At 40.4% G+C, this 19,869-nt stretch overlaps 1 protein-coding gene across 1 annotated transcript in view; it reads left to right on the top strand.

Moving 5' to 3' along the window:
* Window positions 1-19,869, top strand: part of Crim1 (cysteine rich transmembrane BMP regulator 1) — a 174,228-nt gene that overhangs the window by 121,673 nt on the left and 32,686 nt on the right. Inside the window, 1 exon segment of the mRNA XM_051177901.1 lies at window positions 12,134-12,262. Coding sequence (XP_051033858.1) covers window positions 12,134-12,262 — 129 coding nt within the window.

Below are 19,869 nucleotides of genomic sequence, written 5' to 3'. Positions count from 1 at the left end.
TCTTTTTGAGACTGTGTTAAACTTTTTTTGGATAAGAGACAACTCTTGGGCAACCAAACAGAAGTTAATGAAGGTTATTAGGAGGCATTCCCTTCAGAAAAGGCTCTGACAGAAAGATTCCATTGCCCTTACTATGCAGCTCATCAGGGATAGAAAACTGTTCCCTTGGAGCTTTTGTCAGCAAAAGAGGTCTTGACATTTTAACTAGAAGAAACTAGTAGCCGTGGTCTCTAACATCAAAGACATTATGCTCTACTGACAATGGTATCATATGACCTCTCATTTTTAAAATCCTCACCTTTCTCTGCCACTACTGTATGCTTCAGCTCTCAAAAAAGGACTCTCCTTGGCATGTCTCTATCGAAAACATCCAGTGGCACTTTTCATGGAGTCATGTTTACTTATTGCTGTCAATGCTGCAAGATGTGGTTTTCTAATGAACTTACTTTGAGCCATAGCAGCACCTCCATAGTCAAATGTCCCTGCTGTCAAAATAATTATGCAAGCAGCTTGTAGGTCTGTCCCAGGAATATAATCACCCAGGTTATGTTTTGATTCTTCTTTTCTGAGACTGGCTCACATGCTTGCACATCCCATGGGATACCCTTCATTTGTATCTGCCTGACTCTGAAGATTTACTAGACCTTCAGAAAGGGGAGAAGTTGTTTGTGTCAGAGTCTGGGGAGGAAAACAGGTGATGGAGCCTGGAAAAATGTTCAGAAAAAGTGAAAAGTGATAGCACAATAAAGGTACTTTAACTTCTGTGACACAGTAATTTGCTCAGAAAGTCACTGAAGACAAATTTCAAATAGAACTTTTAGCATGAGCATCACTTTGGCACAAGCATCTTGCCATTGGACATGAGTACTTATTTGTAAATACAACCCCTGACTTGTTTATTTAAAAGCATACCAGTTCACCTACTATAAGACTCAGAGGCATGTACTAAAATGGGTGCAGGTGTTTCCTGTAATGTGATTTCAAATAAGTTAGACTATGACAATTTGCCTATAGAAAGAACCTTTGAAATAGACAGTGATCAGTACAACTTAGTTTTAATAATTAGGTCTCTTGTCTCCATTTATGACTATCCTGTTTTAAGCTATTTCCAGGAACATTCTTCAGTGTACCGTACAAGAATAAAATTATTTCATGTCATTATGAGGGCTCTGGTAAAAAACAGGATTCAGTCCCCGGGACTCCTGCTACTGTTGTGTACCAATATTAATAATCTAAGAAAACCTTTAGTCTTTGTGGACTCTTAATAGTCTTTCTCTTGTAATACTTGGGGTCTGTTTTTCATTTGTCTGTTGGAGCACATTTAAGAGTTGTTCATAATACCCCTCCTCACCTAGCACCAAACCTCACAAAGTGTGTTCTGAGAGCTAACCCTCATCTGTGACTGTGGCTTCTTCTTTTTAAGATGCACCTAGAGTCTTTCAAAAGATGTATTTCCTTTACGTTGTTGTATTTGACTATTTTTGCCTACATATATGCATGTACATTCTGCACATGCCTGTTAGATCCCCTAGTACTGGGTCTATAGATGGATGTGAGCCAAAATGTGGGTGCTGGGAATTGAACTCAGGTCTTCTGCAAGAGTTAACAAATGCTCTTAACTACTGAACCCTCTCTCCAGGCCTCCCTTTGTACTTGGATTCTTAAAAACATATATTAATCACTTGTAGAATTGGAATCTGTGTTGCCTCAATTGTGGCTTCCTATGAGCTCTATTTGTGTTTGTTTGTCATGTCATCTGAGTTCCTGACCTGAGCCTTGCAGCATGGCATGCTGTGGAAATCATCCTTGCTGGATGCCTGTTGCTTTGCATAACAGCTCACTTTTTAAACAGTTAGAGACTGTTTGTTAGTGAAGCTATAGTCCGTTTCAGATGGCCTTGGGCTGTGAATGTTCAGTGGGATCAACAAGCTCAAATCTCAAAACCAAGATGTTGCCTTCATTTCGGAGAAGCAGCGTTTTGTTTGTATTGTTTTGTTTTTTGAGACAGGGTTTCTCTGTGTAGTTTTTTAGCCTGTCCTAGAACTTGCTCTATAGACAGGTTTCTCTTGAACTCACAGAGATCCACCTGCCGCTGCCTCCTGAGTGCTGAGATTAAAATCATGCACCACCACTGCCTGGAGAGAACCAGGTTTTTGAAAGATTCCAACAGAGCTTTTTGCCAGATCACCTTAATCGGAGTAGGGGCTCCACAGCCATGGAACCCAGAGTAAAACCATTAGTCTTTGGGTGAAATGCTCTGATACTTAGTCATAAAGCTACCAGTTGAGCATTCTCTGACATTGACGTAAGTCTGAGATTGCTGGCCTCCTGAAACCGAGATCAAACAACAGTTCTCTAAAGCTGGGTTTCCCACATCTTCTTTTCACTTGAGAATTACAGCCCTATTCGCAGAGATACCAGAGTTGCTTGAATGATACTACAATGAGTCTGGCCTTGTCCCTACAGATCTGTTAAGGCCCCCTTCATGAGAGGAAGAACAGGCCAGCCAAGCGTATCACATTGTTTCAGCTCACACTGGATGAGCTGCTGACTAAGAGATTTCTGTTCTCTTGGAGACACCATAGATGTGGTCAGACTGGGAAACAATGACCTCAGTCTGCCACTCAGCAAAGGTGAAAAGCACCAGTGGCTGGTCACTAACATGGTCCAAAGCTTACCAGACCATGTGATAGGACATCACAGAGCCAGTCACATCCTGGATGCTTTCCTTGTTGGTAGAGATGGAAATTGATAACCTAAGTTATAACGGACAGGGTTGAGATTATGAAACCAGCTGTCATTCCATTTATCAGCTGCATTTCGAGACCTGTCACATTAATTAATCTATCTCTGACCAGGTCAGACAGCATTGTCACTGCTACAATCGTTATAACATTACAGCAACAAAGTGCTGTTGACTTAATACATAGCTTGACTCCTGTGTGCTGTCTTACTTTGTAGCCTTGCAGAAACATCCTGAGACAGGGATAAGAACTGCTTCCATCTTAACGGAAGCCCAAGGAGGTCTTTGTCACATAATGAGAGCTAGTAATGGCTATGGGTTCCTGCCTCCAAATTCATGGCTTTGGCTCTATTTCTCTTTGGACTCATGCTGCTGAAGAGAGAATGTGTGGGAATGAGATGGCAAATGTGAAAACACCTGACAGTCATGCTAAGAACCGAAAGCTGTTCTTGTCCCTGGCTGCACTCTCGCTGTTGAAGTTCACCAACTGTTGTTCTGACCTCTGGCTTGGCTTCTGATCTCTGATTCTTTTCCTGAGCCTCTGCCTAGAATTCTGACCTTGCTGACGAAATCATCGGGAAAACTTACTATTGCTCCTGCTTGTTTGGCGGTTGCTTCCTTCTTCTGTTCTTCTACCCCTGAATAACTCTCAGCCCAGAAGCTTGTGTTCCTCCCCTAGATCTCCTCAATAGCCTAGTCCAAACTTCAGAACACTTGACATTGGTCTGAACTCTTCTTTTCCTCCCTCCAAGTCCCAGTTGTCTATTCTTAATCAGATCATAAATGTGCTGAGCAGTTGGCAAAGGCTCCCATACTTCCTCCACTGCACTGTGAATTTCTGTCAGGAATATTCTCATACCATTGTATGATTGTGCAATATCAAGAAAAGGAGTAGCCCCAGAAGTGATATCTCTGAATATTTGAAATTTGGGGCTCCCAACTTTGTGTTAAGAATGTGTGCATGAGCCAAAGGTGTAGATAAACTTTGCCAAAACCCAAGCACCCTTCCTGTGTATGTCATGATGTGAGCAGTTTCAGTTTCCATTAGTTTTCAGTATTACATGACTGCTGAAATCACAGCAGCTCAGATCTGCCTCCCTGCTTCAGCAGCTCTCACCTATTAAGTACTGATCATGTTCAAGAGATGAACATCATGAGAGACTTACTGCCCCATGCTCCTAAAAGGAAGGCATCAGAGACTATATTAACCAGGGACAGTGTCAAATGTGCACACTTCTTTGTCAGGAAGTACATCCTGACTTAAGGTGTGTAGAAGTTGTCCCTCCCCATAATTAAATACATAATGCTAAGTACTGAGGTTACAGTCAGTAATGCATGGTTCCTAAAATGAGATCCCCTTCTCCCTCCCTAGCCGTCAGCCATTTCCCAAAGGGTGGGTTGAAGTCATCAGAATTCTGACTGACTAACCCACCTGCCTGTGTTTAATATCTCTATTGCAGTGTGCACACACAAGTTGAATGCACTGTAACATATTGTCAGTTAAAAGGTGCCAAGATACATTCTCTTAGAAAATGAACAAGGGAAAGGTTATCAGACTAATGTAAAAGGTCTAGATTATTCTTGGAACCCAGGGATATTTTTTTTTCTTTGAGTTATTTCAACTAAGTTAATGGAAATGGTTTCCCCTCTCTGTATAGGAATTTCTTTTTAATTCTCTTTTGTGGCCACTTAATAATAATCTTATAATCATACTACTGTCTTTCCCTATTAAATATGAGATTGGTAATGGAAGAAAAATATCTCCAGTGGCCAAGATTCTTTTGAAAAAACATACAGAGTTAATATGGGTCTAAAATAAATAGATAGTTGTTTCTCTTTCTGACCACAAAATAATACAGATCTTGGGAACATTTTCACACTATTCATTTTAAAATAAAACAGAGAAAGTGCTCACAGATAAGTGCCACAGAAACTACAAGGATGTAGGTGTTGTTATGAGAAATATATACAGAGAGGAAAGGAATAACTTGATATGGAGTGGCTGAAAGAATTTGAAACCTCCAAATGTCATTTTTTTTCCATGACTTAATCAGACTTTCTTAAGGACACATAAATATTCCATGGAAACTCCCACTTCCAGATTAGGGAATTTCTGTGTCCTGGCCATTTTTGTTTTTCTTTTGTGTTCTCTACATTAATATAGAGTTTCCTCTTTGTCTTCATTTGGGAAAATTTTAACTTCACTCTGCATCTCTTCCCAGCCTGCACTTATGTTGACAACTTGGTGATTTATTCAAGTGACGTTGTGACTAGAGAGGGGTCACATCTGTAAAGCAACTATGGTAACAAAGTGACACTTGAAGATACACTAAGACAGATACGCCATCTCTTCCAGGTCTATCTTGGCCAACTTTATCTCCAGTTTTATGGCCTCAGATAGGCTACCATTAAGGAGGGGTGGGGAGGGGGTACTGATAGATTTAACCAGTGAACTCCCATATAAAGTGAGAGACTCTCTGGAATTTTCCCACTCATTGGCTATTCACATGGCTTAACGAGCTCCAGCCAAAAGAAAAACACAGCTTAAGGAAGAGAGTGCCTGAATTAAGTCTGAAAAGAGAGCCTAATTATTCATTTTTGTCTCTCATAATCAAATAAGCAGGCTTGGGAATTTACTGGGAAAAGCTATGTAAAACATGCAGAGCATAATTTAAGCCCAAAAGGAGAAGTACTATGAGAAATGAGAGACAGAAATTTAGTTCATTTATCTTATTGCTTCTACTTGAAATTTATTGCACTACCAAGAGAATGTAAGACTGCCTCTGCCCTTAAAAAGTCTTTTCCTAGGAATTTGCCTATAGTGAGGTTTTTCCAGAAAATCTTTTCTTAGTATATGGGTGGGTGCATCTAGTGAGGCCCAGTAGTCCAGGACCTTGGCTGGACAGCTGCTGTTAGTAGCGGGGGGAGGGGGGGGAGCTCCAGCTTTGGTGCTCTCCTGGAGCTTACCTCCACAAGGCAGGTCTAGAACCAGTTAATTATCCCTGACAGAGTCAGTGCCACAGTCAACCTAGGGAACAGGCTCTGTATGCCATCTGCAGTTGTATTTGCAACATCTTCATTCACCCATGCCTGAGCTGCTAATCAGCCTTCCTAGGATAGCTAGTCAGAAAGAGTGCTTCACTCATATCTCGATGGAGATAATTCATACTATTTGTAGGACATAACCAGTTCCCTGTCATCAGGGTAATGAGAAGAATGCAGGTTCATTCAAAACTAGAAACTTAGTAGAGTAAAACAGATAAGACAAACCACTCATTAGCATTCTTGTTTATGCTAGCACACCTGGAAGATGTGATTTTATAAGTTGTTTTAAGAATGGATTAACAAAATTAGCACACATCTCAACATGGACGAGGGTCAGGACAAATACTTATTTTGTCTTATTCTTCTTCCAAAGTCATGAAACTATATGGCATGCCTGACTGTTGCAAAAGTTTAAATTAGCGTCTTTCAAGGGTAAATGTGAACTGTTCCTTTGTCCTTCCCTTGCTTCTGATTAGAAGAATTCTCCATGAAGGAAAATAACAAGGAGGGAAAAAAATAGATAAATTTTCAAGACAGGGTTTCTCTGCATAGCTCTGGCTGTCCTGGAACTCATTCTGGTGACCAGGCTGGCCTCTTATTCACAGAGATCCACCTGCCTCTGTCTCCAGAGTAATGGGACTAAAGGTATGTCCCACCACGCCTGGCTGAGATTAGAGTAACTTAACACATTATAAAACCTAAATGATCAAATCCTTTATTTTATGATTTATTGCTGTGGCCTTAAACTTTGTATTTTGGTCAAACTCATCATAATTACAATGTCTTAATTTTTCAAATGGATAGATAATCTATCTAGGAGATGGTAAAAGTATTGGTGATGTTTTTCAGAAACACAGAATCTGGGGCTAATTCCTAAAAAGTATTAATGTTTTCCTGAAAATGTTTTTAATAATAGCTTGTTGTGCCTTCTTAGGATTTGAAAAAAATCCCTAAGTATTAAGTAAATATAAAAAAGCAAAATGGACCATATATATTTATTTATACTGTTGGAGTTACACCAGAAAGAGAGAGCGCCTTCCTGGCCCCCTCCGACCTCCTTCCTCAGGTCACCTCCGCCCATCGCTCCACCCCCCCAATGGGCGTGGTCAGTGCTACAGAAGGACTACCTCACTACATTGCATAATATAAAAAGCTTCCTTCCAGACTTCTGGCCTCTCAGACTGAAACAAAAATTGGTGACTGAATGTCTGGGCCCCTGCCACAATCCCAACAGTTGTTGTAAAATTATTTCTTCCAGACAGTTTAGGGTACAAGGGAAGTCTTTAAGAATCATCAAGGAAAGCATCAGGTTAAAGCGAGCAATGGCTCCCACCCATATGTTGCACAGGAAAACAGAAACTGGATGTAGACATCACAAACACCATTTTTGTTCTTTATTGCCTCTAGGCTTAAAAACATTTTCTAGAATTCTTCTCCACAAAGCTGTGCCAGGGTCCCCTTTAGAAGTAGTTGTAGACAAAGGCAGTGACCTCCTCCTGCTCTTCCCAGCCATTTGGAGGATGTTAAGGTATTTCTTGACTCCCTCAGTTGATTCAATGTGAGATTACATGGACTTGCAGGATAGTCCAGTAAGCATCAATTCATTGGATTACCCTTGCCAAAACCTGCCTTGTGCAAGCTTTTTCCTACTCTCACAGAGGAGACAGGAGTCACCTAACTATTTATCTCCTTTGAAAGAGTTCTACTGATATAACTCCACCCAGCTGATGTCAGCAGAAATTATACACAGGGAAAGCTCCAGAAGTATTACCTGAACCTCTGTTCAACCCAGATCTGTCCACCAAATTTGCCAAGGGCAGAGGAATGCCATTACCCTTAGAAGGCATTGACTATCTGGTACATAATTTCAACATCATGCTCTCCTACCATACAGAAACACAGAATGTAGAGTGTAAATGAGAATTTGTTTGTACCAGGCCAAGCTCTATTTACAAAGGGCTCCATTCCATATACAAAGGGCATCAATAACCACTAGTGAAAAGGACAGAGTAATAACCTTCTAATATACAAGCTCCAGGATATTGTGACTTTGAGACAAGCATGAATGCATGTTTCACATACTTCACTAATATGTCCTCTATACTCAATCATAGTTCCAGACTCTTTAAAATCACTTCTTTTATACTAAGAATTTACTTGGATTAAAATCTAATTTTTAAAAGAAAGGAAGGAAGAAAAGAACGAAAGAAAGAAAGAAAGAAAGAAAGAAAGAAAGAAAGAAAGATGATGGTGCATGACTTTAATCCCAGCACTCGCTAGGGAAGTAGAGGCAGGTGAATCTCTTTGAATATGAGACCAGCCTGGTCCACAGAGAGAGTTCTAGGACAGCCAGGGCAACACAGGGATATGCTGTCTCAAAAAAAAAAAAAAAAAAAAAAAAAAGGAGAAGATGGGGGAAAAAACTCATCAGCTTTTAGCCATGATTCTTAAACTCAGCATAACCTTAAAATGCCTCAGTTCAGCATGGAGTCAGAAATGTCTCACTTCAGGATTCATTAAGGAATTGGACTTTAGTTTTCTTAACCATTCTTCCTTACTCACAATACAAAAGAAAAGAAAGAAATTGCCCTGACATAGTAACAGAACCAGTTCTAAAATTGTGTATTAATATGTTGGCTAGCAAGTGGACCCCAGTTAATAGTGGTAGGTTTTTTTTTTTTTTTTAACCTGTTCATGTTTGGATGTTTTTGTTGTGATGATTTCATAGAAATAGAATTACTGTATAGGCTTACATGCAAGGAACTGAGCCAATGTTCAGGGAGTACTGAAAGGCAATATTCTACAACCAAAGAGATAGCTAGTTGCCTACCTGTGTGTCTATTAAAATTCAGCAGTTATTCCAGTGACAGAGAAGCAGCAGCAGGGACACATGGCATACATTATCACCCAGAAAGCCTTTGAACTTTGTTCTTGCTTGCATTTAAATAGAAGTGATCTATTTATTTAGTAAAGGTATAAAATGATCTATCAGATATTAAGGTGTTTCATAAAAATTAGCTATGGGTGGTTGTTCTCACAATAAATATTGTTGGGTTCAGCTCAATCTATTGAGTAGAAACTGAGTAACTCCAGAGTAAATTGACACTTTTCAAAAGTAAATGGTTTATTGAGTTTCCTCTGGGTTTTTTTTTTTTTTCATATCAAGTATTGACTTTGCAATATATGTACTTGTCAATATTTTCTGCCTAATACGGGAAAAAAAGAACAATGGAAAATGCTAATTTTTGAGGCATAAAATGATGTTTTACCTCTTGCATATGGCCATGTTGTCTGAGGTCTTAAAGGCATCCATCCAGAATGACTACCTAAGATGTTGTAAATGGACATTTCAGAATGAGTACATACTCAGCAGCCTTTCTGTACATTTAAGTTTTGTTTGTCCAGCTGAACAAAAGGTGCTTGTGTGTGAACACCTTGAACACACTGCCTGTTCTGAAGAAAGGTGGTCAGCTGTACATCTGGTATATACCCATCTGTTTAAGGTGTTTGAATAAAACTTGGGGTTCCTCAAGCCAATTGTGTTCTGAGCCTCAAACCTCCTGATCTGTATTTTTCTTTCACTTCCTCGCCTTTGGTCAGACTCCAATCGTATCCATTAATCATATAATATACACCAGAAACTAATACATACATCACTATTGATGAAAAGTATCCTTTGGAGTTGGAAGATCGTCCTTGTGAACTTGAAGAACATGTTCTCGTACCACACCCCTAGAGATCAGTAAAAGTAAAACCCTATCCCTTCCTGTGATTATTACACATGCTTTCATGTTACTTTAATCTTCCCGAATATGTTTTTCCATAATATATTCCCTGAAAGTAAAAGTTTTTCTTTAGGTTCACATCTCAGATGTCAGTAAAGAACACAAGGATCTAGTGTAATATGCACAAGATGTTTCTTTACCCTCTAGCTGTCCTCTGGAGCAGTGTGTCTGGAGGTCAGAATCTGCTCCTTGGTCTATTAACTCTCCAGAGTACAGCACTCCTTCCTTACTGGGGTAATCTTTAATATGGTTTATGTAGAGCTCATACATGTCTTCTTTCATGTTTTACACTTAGACAGAATAATTTTGATAAAACACTGTCAGTCTTGTGGTTGAGCGCTGGAACAGAACTGTTATTTGGGGTGACCAATAAGAATGGTGATTTTAAAAAGAGAATAGGTCTGGAAACTAGGGATGTTTATCATTTAAGAGAATGTAGGACAGAAGTATCTCGGCACCTACATCATTATGTCTTCAAACTTGCTTAAATTTTACTTTTGGGTATTTACAGTTGCCTACCAGAAAGACTACTTTAGTCAATGAAGGAAAAGAGACATTTTATACCAATGTGAAATTTGCATAAAAATCTCAAGAAGATACCCTTTAATTAACCATGTGTTGTATAAAAAAAAGGGGGGGGGGGAGAAAGCATGATGCCCTCATCCTGTACTCTTTTACCAAGAGAATGCAGGTAGAACATCTTGTGAATAAGTCAATGTTGTCTCCTACATACAAAGAGTTGAATCACTGTCTCATTTTAGGAGGCAAATAAAAATGTAGAACTCTTGATTGTATTTTGGTCTGTCTTCCTTAGTATTGAAACTTGAGAAGACAATGTGGACGAATGGATAAAGTGTTGAATGGCAGGCTAGGAACTTCTGCTCTGTTTTATTCCTAGCCATTGGGTTGCTATGTAACCTAGATAAGCCACTTACTCTGCATCTCATATTTTCCATCTATAAAAATATAGTTAGAGACATTCTGTACTTGGTCATTTCACAGATCATGAGAAATTCTTTGAAGAAGTCCAGGCATCTTTTGGTTGGAAAGATGCTGTGTACCTGAGAGCAGATACCATTAAATACACTCTATACAGAAGTAATGGCAAGAATTGGCTTCTAAAGCCCAGATGGAAATATTGGATCTACCACTTGATCCTAAAGCGACCATGAACAAATCAAAATCCTCAGTTTTCTCATGTGTTAGTACACGAGGATAATGGTAACAGCCACCCCAGCTGAGGGCAGTGACACTTCGAGGCACTTGGGAGCAACACGTACATAATATAGAAACGTGTGTGTGTGTGTGTGTGTGTGTGTGTGTGTGTGTGTGTGTGTGTGTGTGTGTGTGTGTGTGCTTCTTGACAGAGCATGTACTTACTATCCAGAGCAGTTCTTCCTTCTTAGAATGGCAGAAGATGGGAAGCATTCCCCCCTCTCATTGTAGATTCCTGTAAAATGGAAGCTGGTCCTTGCTCCTCAATGGTTATATCTCACTTTGCCACTCTCACAAGCTTCTTGGCCCAGAACATAAACTCATACCCATCACATTATCTGTCAGAAGTGATAGAGTGTCACAAAAGCAAATCAGATGTTATTCTCAAAAACTTACCTGATCTATTTAATTTTTAAAATGCTGACATGTAGGAGAGGTACTGCAGAATGGGGAAAAATTGATTATTGACAGTTAGGAAAAGGCTAGGTGAAGTATACATCTATAACCCCAACCCTGGGAAGTCAGAGGCAGAAGACAGATCAAGGCAGGCTGATCCTTGGAGCTCACTGCCCATCAAACTTAGTGGCATCAGTTCAATGAGAGACACTGCCTCAAAAAAATGAAGTGATGGTTGATTGATGGGTAAAATAACCAATATTCATCTCTGTTATCCACACATGTGCATAAGTGTGTATACCTATACACATGCACGCACGCATGTGCACACACACGCTTTACAACTGTGCTAGATAGTGATGGAATAACACAACATTGACTTCTGGCTTCTACGTATAGACATGCACCCATACACATACATGCTATAGATTATACACATACACAAATAGAACATACACTTATTATGTACAAGCTCAGAAAACAAATGGAGAAATAGAGGAATGGGTACATTTAAGTGTAGCTGATTCTAACCTCACTTGTCTGATTTCTATAGAGTTGACCTGCCAGAAAATGTTGTTTGAGGGTAGCAAAGAGGGTACAAACTGCTGAAATACAGGGCAGTGGAGTGACAGGGAAGCCACTCCACTGTGGTAGCACTGTGGTAGAGCACTTGCCTTGCATCTTTGGAGCCTTGCTTTTCACACCTATCAGGAAAAAAGAAGTGAAATATTGGCATTATCAAAAATTCTGAATAGAAATATGTGTTTCATGAGTTAATGGCAGCACAGAATTGTGCAAGTTTAGGGTTTGATGGAAAGTATTGATGTGGGATTTCAGAGACTGAATACTATCTAAGAGGTAATAACATGTTTCATTGATCCTTTTATATATATATATATATATGTGTGTGTGTGTGTGTGTGTACATATATATATATATATATTATTAGAACCAACCTACATCACAATTGATCCTCCTGAGTGTGGAGAGTTATCAAACTGCACCCTGAAAGAGAAGGACTGCATTTATGGCTTCAAACTGGATCACAATGGCTGTCGAACCTGTCAGTGCGAAAACAGTAAGTAGACAGTGGACCCCCCCACACACACACACACACCCCGAGGATCTTGTCAAAGCATATCTTGTGATTGTCAGACACTGCCTTGACAGCCTGAAAGGGTTGGGGGATGATAAACTTAACAGTTTTGCAGTCATTTAGGGAATACCCTGCCTTTTTTTTTTTTTATACTTCCCATCTGGGTTTCACTGTGTTTGCTTTCCTGTAGTGTTTGATATGTCCTTGCAGAGGTGTTTATAGTCCTGAGTGGCTTAGGAGTGCATCCTCAAAGCCTTAAGTAGCTAACCCTTGACATGGTTATCCAGTGACAAGGACATTGTATTTCCCTTTCCATACGTCTGTATGTGGTAGCCATAATCCTTTAAAACAAAAAATGCTTTGCTTAGGACCTGGGGAGGTGGCTCAGTGAGAACACTTGCTGCCAAAACATGGGGGTCTAAATTTGGATCCCCGGCAGCCATGTAAAAGTTGGGTGTGGTGGCATGCACCTGTAACCCCAGCCCTGGGGAGTTGGGGTTGTAACAGACAGACAAGAGGCTGGCCTGCCAGGTTAGACAAAAAGGTGAGTTTTAGGTTCCCTAAGACCCTCTCTCCAAAATAAGGTGACAAATGATAGAGTAAGATACCAACATTAACCTCTGGCCCACATGTGCACACATGCACAAAGACAGCACGCTTCATTTTATTGACCCCAGCTCTACCTCCATGCAGATTGCAACTATATCTCTGAGCCATGACCTCTGAAGCTAGACAAAATATATAACATTTCTCCCACAGGCAGAAATACACCCAAAACATTTTAAAACTATTTTGAATTCTCCTAATTCCTCAACCAGAATAAGCATCCCGAAGTCCCCTTCTCCACTTCCTGTGTGGCGTGCTTTCTAGAGCTTCCTCTTTTCCACCTTCTGACACACTGGGTGTCATTATCCTTACCTAAAATGTGGTTGAGAAACAAACAAAACAAGACTCCAGAATTTGGTCTGAATTCAATGCTGTTTCTTTCCTGTGTTTGCTCACAATAGCTCTATGGCTTGCACACTGTGGACTGGTACTGAGTTTATAAGCAGCCAGTGCCCCTAAGTACTTATAGGTCAGCTTCTGTTATGTGCGTATCTGTTCCATGTTAAGATGTTGCAGTTTGGGGATCCTACTAATGTAGGGCCAAGTATAATAAGAAATTATGCTAATAGTTTCAAGTAGACAAAATTGTTTTCTTAATCTCGATAGTGTGATCTTATGCCCTCTGCCTCCCTGCTTATGATAAATAATTACAACTTACATGTCCTTCCTAAATCACTGAATTAAAATAAATTAAACTGTACAGAAACAAACAAGGACAGTACCAACGAACTTCCTGTGTTGTGACACTGAACCCTCTCTACTCTACAGTAGAGGCACATGTCGGCTCTGGCTCCACAAGGTTTTGACTCATACTCTTGCAGTCCTCTAAGAATCCAAGACTAATTACACCCACAAGGTTCCTTAAACTGAGAACTTTTGTTTTCTAAATAAACCCAAGCTGGTTGGAAGCCATTGTTCTTCCTAGACTTACTTTCAGGGAGTTTGGAATCCTCTGTCTTTTTTGAGTGACATTTGGCCTATTTTCTGAAATCTTTCCCTGTCATCTCTGATCTCTCCCAAACACAGACAATGATTCTATAATAAGCAACTTCTCTGTGGGCTTCAGGGTATAATTATCCTGTGCTTAGAGGCTTGGCCTCACTGATGGAGTATCGGCTCTCTCAGTCTAAGGTGCCTCTCAACTGTAGCAAGTCATCATTTGTGTATTTTTGATGGATGATAAAATACAGTCTAGGAGTTAAATGTTCCATGCTACCACCATGCCTTCTGCACAGTGGGTTACTGCTTCAAGGGTTTATAAACCTGATGTGCTCATAGTTGTTGCAATTAGGGTTTCAGGTAAGCCTCCTCCACCTAGGGTGGTCCTGCTATCCTGCACCTGCTTCGGTATGCTGTAAGGACTGGCCCCCGTGCTGCTTCTTAGACGTTACTTGGGGAAGCCAAGTCTGCTGGGGAATTGTCTTGGCAGCCTCATTTGTTTACATAAATTGCCAACCTTGTCTTCTTAACACCAGGATAATTGGTAGTTGTGTCATGAAGTGTTTATACTGCAGGCCTCCTGGTGCCTCTCGAGCTACACATTCTCAATATGGGATCATACCTTTTTTTGCCCCCTGAATTTCCATGAATCCTAAAAACACAGAATTAATGCTCACCAGTTGCCTCACTCACACTCTTCACCTGGGCTTTGGCATTATGAATTTTTGTCCACCCAGACCCATTCATGTCAGTTTCCTATCACTTACTTGAACCTGAAGAGTGGTTCTTCTCATTTGTCACCGAGGCAAGTGAAGGGCAATGAGTGGCCAGGCTTTCAAGCTGGAGGCTGAGGAAGCTATCCCTGTGCACTCTGCCTTGACATCCAGTGCCTCTTGTATTTGAAGTTTTCAAAGGCATAACTATGGACACTACTTGTCATAAACTTCCATTTCATTTATATTTAGGAAGAAATATATACAGGATAATGTTGTATTTTGTGCCTATAATTGTTTTTTTACATAAAAATACTACATTCGATGTTTGAAAATTTTACTTACTTTTAGAAATATCAAGTCTTTCTCTTCTCCCCATTTTCTTTCTCCACCTGCCCTGTTCCAGGTAATGTGTCAAGGGTTCAGAACACTGTGGTCAGTGCAACATGTGACATAAGGAAAAATCTCCAGTAGCCAAAACATAAATAACATACCACCATGTTAAGCCCAGTGCTGGAGTTTATAAGAGTAACTCCTTCCCAAAGATTCAAGCTTTTGGTCATAGAGAAGTAGAGAGGTCACTGCCTTCTGTCAGAGCATGCTTAGTACTCCCAAATTTGCTCTGCAGTGATTGGCTAAATGAAGAAGCAAAGAACCTTCGGCATCAAAGATGCCTCTGGATTAGGGCTATCTGATCCCCCTTGGAGGTCTGACTGCTCCAGTCAGACACCCTTCTCATCACACAGAGCTGTCTGGCCTAGGGTTTGTCTTGGCAATCCACTCACTGCTCGCCTAAACACAAGTCTCAAAACTGAAGTTACCAGTTTGTCTGTATTACACACAAGTTGAAGCATGAATTTTGTCTCCACCTCTCTACTCCTGTTGGCCATCCTGATGATTTTGAGTTAGGTTAGACTACAACAGAGGGATTGGGATGAGGGACTCTCCTTGTGTCCATCACTCCATGTCCTCATCTGTAGAGGACAGACACTAGTCCCTAAGTAGTGGGGTATTTTGAGGACTAAGGGAATGGATGCCAAGTGACTTTTTATTAGCTGGCAAATGTACCTGTTTCTTCCACATACCAGCTGTTTATACAATCCATTTCAGCCCAAGCTTGAGAACATGGAAAGTATCCAGCCACCTCCCTGTTCCCTTGTCCTGGACTACCTGCCTGTAGATCTTCTGGTCCTTTCAGGACACACCCATCCACAACCTGCCTTTCATTCTCATATTTGTGCCTCACTCTCCTTCTTCTTGGTTTTACTGAAAGAGTTCCTTGTGGTCACAGAGGGCAGTATGTTCTTTTCCCCATTGCAGTATCTTAGTGTGTACTCATCTGGACTGGAATTCTCCCTTACATTATTCTTTTCTGCATCCTGTTAAAAACCTTTTATATACAATAGTCCTAACCATTTATACCTAAGTTTCACTTGGACATTATACCTGGCTCCTATTGGCATCAGGATTTCTTAAAGCAGGGCCCGAGGAGATGCCTGAGTGGATAGAGTATCTGACACAGAAGCATGAGGACCTGAGGTTGGATCTGCTGCACCCACACAAAAAGCTGGGCATCACAATGCATGTCTGTGATCCCAACCCTGGGAGGCAGAGACAAGAGAATTCTGAGGGCTCATGACTAGCCTGTTTGGCCAATCCCTGAACTCCAGGTTCAATAAAAGGCCTTTCCTCAAGACAAAATAGATGAAGACCAGGAAGAAAGACACTTGATGGTGAGCTATGGGCTCCAAACATGAATGCATAAGTGTGTATATACATATACACAGAGAAAAGGAATTCTTAAAACGGGTCAACATCAATATCTCCCCTCCCTTCTTGATTAGACACCCACTCACTCGTTGAGTGCCTACTATAGCTAAGCTATAAAAGTGACATTTTTATAGAAGATTTTTATTTAAAAGGCTATCAAAGATGAAAAAAAAGTGTCTTTAGATTTGGCATTATAGGTAGTTTTTTTAGGCTTAAAATAAAAGCCTTAAAGAAACATATGCTTCAGAAACATGTGGCACATGGTAGTAAAAACCTGTAACCCTAGCACTTAAAGGATAGAGACAGTTGAATCATTTGTTTGAGGAGAGACTAAGTTGCATGGCAAAATAGTGTTATTTAAAAAAAAAAAATCAAGGGCTAGGATGTTTCTTAGTAGGTAAAGCACTTAGCTGTCATATAGCAGGCATTGATTCAATCCTCAAAGCCACAAAAATAAAGAACCTGGGTAACACAAGGGAAAAGATGTTTGTTTGAACATAGCATCATTTTGATGTTGTAGCCTGTAACAATAACATGTTTGCAAAACCGCTGAGCAGAGTAGGACTCACCAAGAATTTAAATCACCCTGACTCAGTTTCTCAAAGACACATTTGCAATAAAAAGAAGTATGAAAAGAAATGTCAAAGTGCAATAGCAACAAAATTAGAACTAAAATCCTTTAAGCAGCAAATAGCATAACACTTTGTTGACACAAGCATTAATAACATTAACTTTTTAACCAAAATAGTTGTTGCTATCGGGAAGATGAATACTTACCTTTATTGCACAAATCATATATGAGTTGATTGGATTTAATCGTTCAATGTCTTACTGCCCACAGCTTTAAATCAAAGCATTTGACTGGATTATTGGTAACTCCCAGTTTTAGCATCCTTCAATTTTAGAAACTGATAACACTTTTATCTAGAAACTAATCCAAACATAAAACTGATAGTGGCAAACAAGGAAGCCAGTGTGACCATCATGAAGTCAGTGTCTGAGTCAAATAAAATGTCTCAGGGGGGCTATGGCACCCAGGAAGCAGGCGCTACCTTGTATAACATTGTACTTCTCAACTGACACCGTATCACTGGGCAGAATTGGAAACAGCATTTTCATTTTCAAATTTCGTCATCCAAGAATTTCGGGAACGTCATGATCATTGTGTGTGTGTGTGTGTGTGTGTGTGTGTGTGTGTGTGTGTGTGTGTGTGTGTGTGTGTGTTTTCAAGATGGGTTTCTCTGTGTAGCTTCAGAGCCTGCCGTAGAACTCACTTTGTAGACCAGACTGGCCTCAGACGCACAGAGATCAACCCGCCTCTGCCACCTGAGTGCTGGGATTAAAGGAATGTGCCACCAACTCCCAGCTTCACAATCATTCTTAATTGATAACAGGTTGGTAAAACCCCATTGTTCACAAGTTTGAAGCGTGGCCGCACAGATCTGGATGATATGGGGGAACAAGAAAGTCAATAAAGCATTCCGTCAGCCCCACATCATGCTAAGTACCATAGGCCCTGGACTGTGGATATTAGAAGAGAAACTACCCTAGAATTCTTTTTCTTGCCCCCCCCCATCCCTCCTCCCTCCCCTGGGCCTCATAGCTGGAAGGTTCTACCACCTGAAAGTGGCAAGACAAACCTAAACCACTAAGCTGTGGGCACATGGGCCTTTGGGGTTTCTTTCAAGCTGTAGCACAAGATAAACTAAAGACAAATGTAATTTTTAAAATTAATTAAACTTGACGATGCTTCCATAGCTGTTAAGGCTGAGTGGAGAGAATTCTAGATCAAGGGCTGTGAAACGGCTTCCTTTTTTATAGACTAGAAGCCAATATTGGCTCCCTCTTTTATGTTCTCTCTCTCTCTCTCTCTCTCTCTCTCTCTCTCTCTCTCTCTCTCTCTCTCTCTCTCTCTCTCTCTCTCCCTCTCTCCCTCTCTCCCTCTCTCCCTCTTTCCCTCTCTCCCTCTCTCCTGTCTTCTATTCTTACCCGGACTCAATCTTCCTAGTTTCAGGTGCTTTCCTCTCCACCCCCTATCTTTCTCCTACTTCTCTCTCCATTCACTGCCTCCCACTTCCCCTGTGCTCTGGGGAACTTGTTCCTTCCCGCTTCTGTGAGGGACTTTATATGAATCTCTTAGAGTATCCTTGTATCCTAGTTCCTCTGATGGTGTGAATTATAGGCTGGTGATCCTTTGCTCTAGGTCTAAAATCCATATAGGAGTGAGTACATACTATGTTCCTCTTTTTGTGACTGGGTTACCTCATTCAGGATGGTTGGGAATTAGTTTACCACAGGACCCAGCAATCCCCCTCTTAGGCATACACCCAAATAATCCACATCCTTGCAACAAAGACATCTGTTCAACTGTGTTCATAGCAGCACTATTTGTAATAGCAAGAACCTGGAAGCAACCTAGATGCCCCTCAATTGAAGAATGGATAATGAAGATGTGGCACATCTACACAAGGGAATACTACTATGCAGAAAAAAATAATGGTGTCTTGAAATTCACAGGCAAGTGGGTGGCACTTGAAGAAACTATCCTGAATGTGTGTCTCAACTTTAAAACCGTTACAATAGAAAAACCAGATCAACTTTTGTTTCTATGTTGGGAAAGAAACATGGCTCTGACCATCTTGTTCTTTCACCGTTACTGTCATAACGGGAGATAAAAAATAATGACCTGCCTCCAAATCCTATAATTACAGATTTCAAATGAGCCGCTTAGACTTTCTCTTTTAAGGATACAGATTAGCGTTCAGTTGCCTCACCATGTGATACAGACCCATGAGGTTACATTAAACACATGTAATGAAAAGTTTCAGATGATGGTGAAGTAGAAAATCATACCACTGATCACATCCTCCTTTATAAAAGACACAAAACTAGATAGGGAAGGAATGTTAAGATTCCCAAAAGAGTCAATCATAGAAGTGTACACAGACCCATTTCACCTGCCAATTATAGTTAATGTTTAATTTTAGGACTTGGCTGCAGAACAGGATAAGCGTGTTGTGGCTTTGTTAGTGACCTATGCACTAATGCAGTATTTACACATCAGGGGTGTACTAGTAAAGTAACAGTTCATTTGCCAACCTCACAACAATAGTCCATGTTCGTCATCTTACCCGTCTATTAAACATCGTTCAAGTATTGCCACTCTCACCATGTCAGCCTCCTTCCTTACGGCGCATGCTCTTTCAAACTTAGATGGGCCTTGAAACTGCTCTTACATCCTGGGGCACATTTACCCCACCTTGACATTGTTATTCTCTCTTGTTTCCAGTAGTTTCTTCTGAGAGTATTGCTTCTCCCATTTTGTTTTAACTTCTAAAATAGTGCAGTAAGTGACTAACAGAAGACAATTAGACATTAGTCTGGATTGTGCTAACAGTGGATGCCTTAAATATTTCAAGTAGTCATTTGTAACACATGAATATAAATACCCCTTCTAACGTACATTTTTTAGTCAGCTAAGTACATTTTCCATACCTGGATATTTGTCAGCATAGTGGGGTAAACATAGATCAACAGAACACTGCTTGGTCTCTATCATGT

The sequence above is a fragment of the Phodopus roborovskii genome, unplaced genomic scaffold (genome assembly GCF_943737965.1).
Source record: "Phodopus roborovskii unplaced genomic scaffold, PHOROB, whole genome shotgun sequence".
In the NCBI taxonomy this organism is placed as follows: domain Eukaryota; kingdom Metazoa; phylum Chordata; class Mammalia; order Rodentia; family Cricetidae; genus Phodopus; species Phodopus roborovskii.
This window is presented reverse-complemented; position numbering and strand designations above follow the sequence as displayed.